The 10,812-nt window shown below is 45.0% G+C and overlaps 1 protein-coding gene and 1 long non-coding RNA gene across 3 annotated transcripts in view; one reads left to right on the top strand and one right to left on the bottom strand.

Moving 5' to 3' along the window:
• Window positions 1-1,019: 1,019 nt before the first annotated feature.
• LOC125427465 lies at window positions 1,020-6,979 on the bottom strand. The gene is made up of 3 exons (XR_007243688.1): window positions 6,606-6,979; window positions 3,649-3,752; window positions 1,020-1,073 (listed from the first exon to the last, which is right to left on the bottom strand). It is a non-coding gene; the product is annotated as an uncharacterized LOC125427465 (long non-coding RNA).
• VWCE (von Willebrand factor C and EGF domains) overlaps window positions 6,920-10,812 on the top strand; it is a 37,012-nt gene continuing 33,119 nt past the window's right edge. For both annotated transcript variants that reach the window (XM_048486938.1, XM_048486936.1), the window contains exons 1-2: window positions 6,920-7,309; window positions 8,906-9,000. In XM_048486938.1, coding sequence (XP_048342895.1) covers window positions 7,200-7,309; window positions 8,906-9,000 — 205 coding nt within the window. In that variant the 5' untranslated portion in view covers window positions 6,920-7,199. The remainder of the gene's footprint in view (window positions 7,310-8,905; window positions 9,001-10,812) is intronic.

Below are 10,812 nucleotides of genomic sequence, written 5' to 3'. Positions count from 1 at the left end.
CCAAGCCTTGTGCATCCTTTGCTCCTATTGGCCATTGCCAGGTCCTCAAAGCACCAGGCCATTGCTCCCCCACCCCCTCCCCGCAGGGTTGCCAGGCCTCAAAGGGCCCAGCAAATGCTCCCCCTGCCCCCTCCCACTCCAACCATCTACATTCCAACCTCCCCCACTCCAGCCACACCTTTTAACTCCCCCATCCCAAAACTTGCCTTGCCACCCTCACCCCACCCTCAGTCACACCTTGCCACCCTGCACCCACCCCAACACTCACCTTGCAACACTCCCCCCACCCCAAGTCTCTCATCTCCACCTTCCCCATCTCACCTTGCAGCCCCCCACCCCGAGCCACTTCTCTTGACCCTGCCCCCACCCCAACACTCACCTTGCCACCCTCCCCCACCCCAAGCCACTCCTCCCCACCCTCCCCCTATCCTCACCTTCCCACCCACCCCAAGCCACATTTCTCCCACCCCCGAGCCACAGAACCCAAGTAAGTGGTGTGCTGTGAGGAAGGGTTGTGTGGGGGCCGCTGCAGCCCCAGTAAAGCCCCTTGCGGGGGGGAGATGCTTCCTATTCGACCCTTTACTAGGGCCAATTGCATCTTCCCCACAATGGGCTTTGCTGCTAACTATAAATAATGCTTATTCCTACTTATAAATAAATACATATGCACAACTGTTAAGAATATTATATACAGAAATGTAATTTTCATATTTTATATAATTTTAGTACAAATCAGTGATACACAGCTTAGTGTAGTGGTTAAGAGCAGGTACATTGTAATCTGGAGAATCAGGTTTGATTCCTCGCTCTCCCACTTGAGCTGTTGAGGCTTACCTGGTGAACTAGATTAGCCTGTGCACTCCAGCTTTCATGCCAGCTGGGTGACCTTGGGCAAGTCACAGTTCTTCAGAGCTCTCTCAGCCCCTCCCACTTCACATGGTGTTTGTTGTGAGGGGGGAAGGGAAAGGAGATTGTAAGTCCCTTTGAGTCTCCTTACAAAAGAGAAAGGGAATATAAATCCAAACTCTTCTTCTTAGATCACAGACCCTTTTTATACCATGGTTTCGCAGGTGCTGAAGGAATAAAAAGCAACAATCTAATACAAGTACAAGTTAGGTTTTGCAAGTCTTTCAAGACGTGTTTATAACAGCTTTCAGTGCAGACCACTGTAGCACAACTACCTTCCAGTAGGTGTGCACACATTATAAAAACCAAACTTAAACTGCCAAAAACAACCTTGTGTTTTTTTTACCTCATCAGAAAAATAAGCACCATGTTGTTTTCCAGTCAGGAAAAAAGATGACATAGGCTGTTGAGTGTTTTCCAAGCTGGGAAAAACATCATGTGCTCTTCATGTCTACCTACATTCAAGCAAGAGAAACTGCAAGAGAAACCCCAGACATGGAGAAGTACAAAGAGCGTCCCCAAAGTTCTATGCACTACAGGGGAAGAGGAGCTGCCCACAGTGTATGAGAGAAAGACAGTGATATTTTGGGAAAAACTCAAAGCTCCCACTTTGTATTTCTCTATCTGGACAAATGGAACAGGATATGACAATTTCTCTTTTTTGTGAATCATTTGTACTCAGTAGCATTGGAAGGTGAGAACATGTTTAGTAACAGCTTTTTGTAAGTTTTAGGGCTTGGAGCTCTTTTGAAAATGAAGTTATGTGGCCTCTATTTCATTTCCCCAGAATGGCTCTGTCTGAAAGCCCTTGTGGAGAGGTTTTTGACATTCTACCTGGTGTTCTCTCAGATTTGTTTAATTAAATGCCCACTTGCTCTTTATTCATATATTACGTTTTATGGCGATTTTTTGTATTTTGCATAATTCTACATGGAGGATTCACCATAAAATCTGTATGAACAAGAGAGAGAAACATTTAGAACTTTTTAAATTTCATCTCTCTGGGAACTTGCCTGAGCTGATTTACAAAAGAAAAAAGAAAACATTAAAATATATCAATTCATTATTAAAGCCCAGCCCAGCATAAAAACATAGATCACAAAAATAGACTACAGACAACTTAAAACAGCAGTTTAAAAAGTGGGTGTCCAGAGATGTTATGGCTTGGTGCCTAAAAGCACAGTGGGTGCCAGGTAAGCCTCATGGGGATGGGTATTCCATTAATGAGATGCCAATGCTTAGCAGCATATTTTGATGTGAGGAGAGTGGTTGTCCCATCATGTAACCTTTAGATAGTTGAAACGGGATCTATTATAAAGGTTAGTTAATTCTTGCCAATTAATAATGTTCCAAGGCTAGTGGGATGGTCAAGCTACTGTCCTTCAGGGAGCAGATTATTGCTGAAGGAACCAAAAAACCATAGTACTTCACAAATGAAAGAAAAATACTTATTTTTTTTAAAAAAATGATCTATCTTAAGCATATGATGGTTACATTCCCATTCATATCTCATCTGAGTGCACTAGATCATCTGACCAGGTTGATTGGTAGCTAGATGATGAGACAGGAGGTCTGAGTGATCAACCACTACTTCTGTTACCCTGTCCCCTGCTGCTGTGTGTGGAGTTTTTCATACAGTCTCCAGTCTTCACAAGCCCCATCTCTGAAGGTAGTTCCAGACCTTCTTTGCTTTTATTGTAGGCAATGCTTTGGCCTTGTACACAAACCTCAGAGTCTAGCAAGTTCTCTTGCAAAATCAGAGTTGCAACAAAAATGAGGACTGGCCACCTCTTACTAGTATGGGAAGCCACCACAAACTAGTCTGTCTGCTTTCCAGTCTTGCCACGCCCTCAGCATGATTTTAACATCCATAATCCTGCGCACCAGAGGTGACAAAAACTACAAGCTTGCACAGTGTGCTATCCAAAAAACTACAGCTTCTGGCCTGAAATTGTAACGGTCCTTTCTGTTATCAAAAGTTCCTCTTGGTTAATCATGCTGCTTCTTTCTGGGATTTCAGGACTTTGCCTGCCTTGCTGCTGGCCTTTCTAAAAAGGAAAGTTTATAAGCTGACCATTCACACAAACAGGAATATCTTTGTATTTGATTTATTATTTTGATCGATGAGCTTCATTTACATGCATATGATTTAAGAATGTGTAGAATGGCCCCCAGTGTAGAATGCTTTTGAAAAGGTGCATTTACAAGGAATGAGTCAAGGACTACTAACAATGGTTGCTCAATAGACATTCATGGTCAGACTTAAGCGGTACAGTTCTGAATACCATGTGCTGGGAACCATGCTGAGAAAGTTGGTGCCATCATGACCTGCTGGGGTCTCTGCCTGACCAGTGCTGGAAGCAAGATGTTGGACTAGATCAGTGGTTCTCAACCTTCCTAATGCTGCAACCCTTTAAATACAGTTCCTCATGTTGTGACTCCCAACCCTAACATTTATCCATTTTACAGATGGAGAACACTGATGCAGAGAGTCTTAGGCGACCCCTGTGAAAGGATTGTTCGACCCCCAAAGGGGTCTTGACCCCCAGCTTGAGAACCACTGGACTAGATGGACCTTTGTCCATCTGTCAAGCAAGGCTTATGTTTTCTCACTGTAACATTTGATTCCTCCAATTCCTCGGTCCTTATAAATGACACACCTACTTCTACCAGGTACTCACTTGGGGCTGGGGGAATACCAACTGTAAATCTCAGCCAACTGTGAATCTCAAGCTGCCTCACCTCCAACTAGGGTTGTTCTTCTTCCAGAAAATTGCTCAGCTGGAGAGAAAACAGCACAAGCTCTCTGAAGAAGATTTTTCGCCCCTATGCTTTGTTTTCTTTTCCTAGAGAAAAACAAACAATGTGACTTGGCAGTGTGCATTATTACTAGTATTGACAAAGTATACAGAAAGGGACAGTCCATTGCTTATCTGTTTAAAGAGTAAATGTACCATAGAATGGTAGGTAAGTAAGGTCACATCTATATTTGGTTCAGTCACTTTTCTCTGTTGCACTCATATTGTGTTGAAATATAGTTCACCACCATGTTTGTACTGCCAATCTTTCCCCAAAATGTCTCTTCTCATTGATGTAAACTTAATTAAAAAGTCTATGAAACTTCATGGGGGATCAATATGAGAGAGGCCCCCCCCCCCCAATCCTCTCCATCTCCAACTTTTCAGCTCCTCCTTCAAGGCACATTCCTTTCACCTACCAACCTCAAACCTGGCTTTTGCAGGAGAAAAGAGATGTCTCATACCTTGTGCTGTCTTGGCTAAGGACCTAGCAGGGAGGTGGCAGGAACAGGCATTGTGTCTCCACATGTTTTCCCCTCAAAAGTAAGGGGTCAACTACCCATTGAAACCCCTGGGAAAATTCTCAGTGGGCTGCTGTCATTATCTGACCCTGTTCTGGCCCGATCCTGTCATTTCTCCTGGCTGGGATGTGGGATCCCCTGTCTGGGACTGTTATCTCTTGCCTGCTTCTTAGTTTGCTTTTCGGTGCAGGCTAATCAACCCATTAGGCAGCTGCTGGCTTTTACACTTCAAAGCAGTGGGGAGTAAGGGGTTTTGCTTTGGTCAGGGCCTCTGCTTTGCTTTGATAAAGGCCACGCCTCCGCCTTCCCAGGAGAATGGAGGGGTGCCTGCTTCCCCTTGGGAACTGATGCCAAAGGGTGGTGTCAAACGACATGGTGGGGAGAGGGAATGGAAGGTGTTTTGGTGCTCAATTCTTAGTTCTGTTAATGAACTAAATACTTAATCCTGTTGCTGTTTTCAATAAAGGAAATCATTTGAACACGAAGTCTCATTATTGAACAGTCATGGAGCATGGCAGCTGTTGTCCTGGAAGACTGCCTTTACTGGAGACATCTCCTGTTTCCTCCTCCCTCATCAGGGTACTTTGTGGAATCCCATCATTGTCAGCAATGTCTCAATCTTATTCTTCTTCCCCTGTTGGGTAGGCCAGCTGCTGAGCTGCAGCAGCCCTCCCCAGTGAGTGCATCACCCTTCCCCGTCACTACAGTCTCTGCTCTGACTGGCCATGCAACCAGGAGCTGCAGCTTATCACCACCTCGCCCTGCTGGGCTTTGGCTACACTGGGCCAGCTGAGGGTGCAGAAGAGCCACAACTGCTGCAGGCAAGTAGCATTTTACTGCTGTGGTACCGTCTAGGCCTGCCTAGCTGTGATGGGGCCAGGGCATAACTTACTACCCTGCCCATTCAGGGCTGCACATAAGGAGGATAACTGGGAAGCAGGCTTCCTTTCCCTCCAACTGCATTAGTTGGGGGTGGTTACTCTCCCCTGGTTGATAAGATGGTGCTTGGCTTTTTTTAGGAGAGGGGAGCACAAGGTGGGGCCACTATAGGATTGCCACCTCCAGGTTGGGAAATACCTAGAGATCTGGGGGAGGGGGTGGAGCCTGAGGATAGTGGAGCTAGGGATGGGAGGAACTTCAATGGGGTATCATGCCATAGATCAGCCATTTTCTCCAGGTGACCTCTATCGTCTGGAGATCAGTTGTAACCGCAGGAGATCTCCAGCCACCACCTGGAGGTTGCTACCTTAGGTCACTATGAAGCCCTTTTCTAAGGCTGTTCTAGTCCCTAGGCCATCCCTGTCCTAGAGGGATGTTTTCTATTTTGTTGTCCAAAAATATGCCTGCCTTCCCTTTTTTCAGAACTGGCTATTGATTGGGGATTACAAACTGTTAGAAATGTATGGGGTTCTCCTCCAAACTATGTTCTGGGACAAGCATTTGGCCTGTCCCTGGAACCATCGTAGACTGAAAAAAAATCTGATTTGTGTGTGTGTGTGTGTGTGTGTGTTACTCTGATGCTTGCAGTTGCCCTAATCCTCTGTCAGTGGCATGGTCTCTTGTCCAACATGAATGAACACCAGCCCCATCTGTAAGTTACAGTGAACACATGTATCATCTACATACTGTGTAAATTGGAGTTTTTAAAGTCCATGTGTTCAGTAATTTCCATGTGCCATGCAATGCTTGTACATGTGACTGTGTAATACAAATCCCACATTATTAAGTGAATGGGTGTTAGCTTTTTCTTACAAACAGATGGACACACATGCATCATCATACACGCAGGGTGTAAATGCTTTCACTGTAGCACGAGCAGAGCTATTGTGGTTTCCAAATCCCACTTTGATTGTGGTGAGGGTCTACCTTCATTTTTGACATTTCTCTCTGCTGACATATTTTGCTGAGTTGGTTAGTTGCAGTGGTCCATTTTTATCATTTTGACTAATTCAACTTCTTCTCTATGGCCCCTTCCGCACATGCAAAATAATGCGTTTTCAAACCACTTTCACAACTGTTTGCAAGTGGATTTTGCTATTCCGCACAGCTTTAAAGAGCACTGAAAGCAGTTTGAGAGTGCATTATTCTGCATGTGCGGAATTATGATTAGTATTATACTTTTAAATGATGGTTCTCCAAATTAGCATATTGAAAGGGGAATATTATTTCTCAGCCTCAGCTGACATCATCATGTACACATTGCAAATAATACTTTGGACAAAGACACCTGCTTTTCTGAAGTGTAAAGTGAAAATGCAAAGTGATAGTGATGGAGAACTATCTGAGGCCTTTTGGCCTAGGTGGCCTCTTTCTCCTTTGCTGCTCCTCCTTGGAACAGGACACCCAATCTACCTCAAGAGAGCATCTCTGGGCTACTCACGTTTGACATGATCCTCACATGCTGTCAGCTCCCACTGGATCTGGCTTGGAACTACTTCAGCTCCTCTTTGGTGCAGCCGGGAAAGCAGCCCAGCGAGGGGAAAAGGGAGGGGGATTCCTGAGCCTTGCCAGATGTGGAAAAGGAGACTCCTGCAAGAGTTGGGGGGGGGAGGCTCTTCCCAGTCAAACAACAGAGCTGCTGTGTTTGGAACGCTGGGATCCTCCCACTGCATCTCCTCTCATGGTGCCTCTGCCCCTGTGGGGAGGGGGGAAAGCAAGCACACTTGCATATATACACATGCATGCACACACTCACACACTCACACACGGACAGGCAGAGTTTTCCACTCCTAACACATGGGCTGGGGGAGCTAAGGAATCTGAGCCTGGCCGTGGGGAGGAGTCTGTTCCCAATGCTGCCCCCAGCCTGAGATCATTGATCCTAGCTCCCTTCCTCTGCCCAGGAGGAGCCCCCAGCCTCATCCTTGGTGGGGAGGAGAGGCTAGAGAGTTACCATGCTGTAGGGGCTTGTGGGGAGGGAGGGAAAAGAAGGAGCTCTGAAGTGAGCATCTCTGCGGACTGGGAGACGCCTGTCATGTTCGCCGAGCTGCTCTTCCAGACTGTCTGTGTGTCTGTATTCCTTCAAGGGGCCCAAGGGAGAGTCTACACAGGAAGGAAGAAGCTTGCCAACTTCGCCGTGGAGAGGTACCCCCTATATCCATCCCTGCACAGAGACAGCCAATTCCTAAACCTTATTCTCCCACCTTTAACCCCTCTGGAGTTTGGCTGGGCAGAGACGCTCTGATTTGGGTCAAGCTCTGTGAAGTGATCCCAGTTATACCCAGGAGAGAATAGAGGAAGGCAGCTCCAGATGGCCTGTGGTCTGCAGGGCATTCTTAGCATCAATTGTTTATGGGCATAGAAACAGCAGTGCCTGCCTGCAGGAAGATTTTGTTTCATTCAAGGTGTCCAGCAGCTTATTTTACCCACCTTGCTGTGTTTCTTAGTCTGAAATGTGGTTAGTCTGACCCCTTCCTGATTATTCGCTTTCTCTATTAAGTGTGTGAATGGCCTGGCAGTAAGGTGTGATCGTAATTACATAGTCCTACTTGGAAGTAAGGGCCAGTTTGCACAACCATTAAATTTGACAGAAATATTGGCCAAGCAAATGAGGGATTGAATTTCAGCACATAGCAAAATGATGGTGCATTTGGGGTTGACCCTGATTTTTTCATTATGTACTGTCATTTGTTGCCCCATCACTGAACTGGCTGCTTTGTACATTTCACAAGATTGTGGTTGAATGCAAAATGGCCAACTGCTTGTGGTAAATGATTTAGACAACCAGTTCTTTAGAATGTGCTTCAGTCCAGACAACAATTGGATGCCTCAGCCATGAGCGGAATGCCCATGCAGATTTGTGTGCAACATCCTTAGCATTGCCATGTTGCCGTCTTTTAAATCTGACTTTCTGTGATCTCCCAGGTGCATCCTTTCCCAGTCTGTGCCACCATTCTGTATATTCAGCCCCCCTTCACTGCACTAATCTTGCTTGCCCATGTCAGTAGTTCTTGCCCGGTGCTTTTGTCTTTCTGTAAACCTTAAGATGGGAGTGAATTTTCCATTCTCCATCATACGAACAGACAGGTATTGGATAGTTAGTAGGCTGTACCTTTTCCTATCACAAAAGGCATCTTTTAAAAGGGTACTGGGGAACATCTGTATTTCTACAGCGTGTACAAAGGTTCTCCTGTGAAATTGTGCTGAGTGGGAAAAACAAACACTTGACTCATTGGCCCTGTTGCCTGTGGCTCCCATTGTCTACCTGGCTTTTTCTGCAGCTTCAGTGCAGTTTTCAGTTTATTTTTGTCCCTGATTTCTCTCATTATTTCTTGCTTAAGGCAAGAAATGTAGCCATTTGGTTATGGCAGCTAGGCACTGTTTTTTTCCAGACAAAATTGTTTCATGCATTACAAAATTGCATGTCAGATTACAATTGGTGTTTGTGCCACATCATTCACAGTGGTGGAATTCAAATAATTTAACAACTGGTTCTGGTGGTGGAATTCAAATAATTTAACAACTGGTTGTTTACAAGCACCATTTTAACAGCCGGTTCTGCCGAAGTGGTGCGAACCTGCTGAATCCCACCACTGATCATTCATATACCTTGAGCATAACACCAACACCAACTTTCCATGAGTATTTGTGTGAATAAGCCCTTGTGTGAGTATTTGTGTGAATAAGCCCTCCAACAGGACAAAACTTGGATTGTTTTTACTTCTACCCTTCTATTCCTAGACGCCGTGTGGGGCCACATGTTTGTCTCTCTGGGTTTGGAAGTGGATGCTGCCCTGGGTGGATACCATCTCCAGGCAGTGGACAGTGCACCCTGCGTAAGTATCTGTATCCTTCTGGAAGACACCTGCTTACTCTCCTGCTTTGTACCTGAATTGAAGCACTTAACCGATTTTGTTTGAGGGCTAGGATTACAAATGCGGAAGAACACACAAGATATTCCAGAGTGGATGAGATAAAAGTGACTGTGACCAGAAAAAAGCCCACAGGAAATATGCCCACAGAAAAAAGTCCAGGGTCATGAATGCTCACTCAGAAAATTGCTCACATGGAAAATTGTCCACATGATTTTTGGGAAGGCTTGTATGACTGGACTGAGGATTGCCTTTCCACACACTGAAATCAAAGGGTGTTATTTTCATGTGTCAGAGTCTCATCAGGAAAATTAAAACTGTTGGCTTGAAGACTGAATATAAAACTAATAACATGTTACATTGAAGTGTCTTGTGGCATTAGTTTTTGTCCCTATTCAAGATGTGAGAAGTGTTTTTGATTAGCTTGCTGCCATATTTCCAGATGAAGACACCTATAATGAGGTACTCAAGTACTTCTTTTCTATTTATATTGAGGGAGCAGCTAGTAGAGATCCTCAGTTTCCTATAAGAATATGAAATCATCATGATACAGCCCTGGAACAGTTGCCAAAACTACAAACTGTTTGTGGGGAATTTCACAATGTTCTTACAGACCCATCCAAAGAGGGGTCCCAAATCTGCTACACAGAGCAGTGGGAGGCCACGCCAGTGGATTTGCCTTCCCCGGGACACTTGCACAGGCAGAGGGGCAGATCCACTGGCTGGCGGCTGCTGCAACTCTCCCCAGTGGTGTATCTATGGGGGGCCAGAGGGGGCATACGACCCATGTGCCACTTTCAAGCTTAACATGGGGGTGCTTGGGCTGTTCCCCTCCGCCCAGTTGCTTGCCCTTGCTTCTGCCGCCCACCCACTGCTCCTTCCATTCACCCAATACTTCTGCTGCTTGCCCACTGCTTCTGCCATGATTTCAAACCTGAGAGGATGGGTGCAGCTGTGGGGGTGGAAGATTGGCTAATCTGCAGTAAAGAATTATTTCTTCATGTGTGTTATGGTGATTGTTGCAATTTGATGTCAGTTTTTGTTTGGAGTAGTTCATTTGTCTCTGTTCTCTCCTCTCTCATTATGTGTAAATTTTTTTCATTAGTAAATTATTGTCTTAATTATTTGGGTTAGGTGATCCTTTGTCATGGTCGCTGGGGTTTTTGGTTATATTATGCTGTTTATATTATTCTTTTTAATTATGTCATATTTTTAAATAATTTCTATTTTAATTATATTTTTCCCATGTGGGCATCTTTCTGTGTGGGCATTTTTCCTGTGGGCATTCATGACTGTGGGCTTTTTTTGGTGGGCTTTTTTCATGGAGCCGAAAGTGACAACAAATATGCAAGTGCTAATAAAGCAGCATGTGATATCAGCAAATTAACCAGTCCCTGCACTTCATGGCCATGCTGTTTTTAGGGTGCTGACAAGTATACTCACAAAAAAGGTATACTTTTTTCAGAAAAGATTGTAATTGACTTCTATCACATTTTGGTACACAATTAGTGGCGTTGGTTTTAAAAGCCCCAAACAGTTTGGGATTTGGGTATCTGAGTTCATAAAGTCCTGACTGTTCCTTAAGATCATCTTTGAAAGGATTACGCTAGATCCCCATATGAAAAGGTGTAGGTGGTTACTCAGGACAAATCCCCTTCCATTTTTGCACTGTGATTAAAGAACAGCCTTCCCCAGGAGGGTTAGCTGGTGGTCTCTCTGCAATCTTTCTGATGCCAGATGAAGATGAGATTATTTCAGCTGGCTTTTGGTTAACTT

This window comes from Sphaerodactylus townsendi, linkage group LG02, assembly GCF_021028975.2.
Source record: "Sphaerodactylus townsendi isolate TG3544 linkage group LG02, MPM_Stown_v2.3, whole genome shotgun sequence".
Taxonomy (NCBI): Eukaryota; Metazoa; Chordata; class Lepidosauria; order Squamata; family Sphaerodactylidae; genus Sphaerodactylus; species Sphaerodactylus townsendi.
Note: the sequence above shows the minus strand (reverse complement) of the source record. Positions and strands in the feature narration are given on the sequence as shown.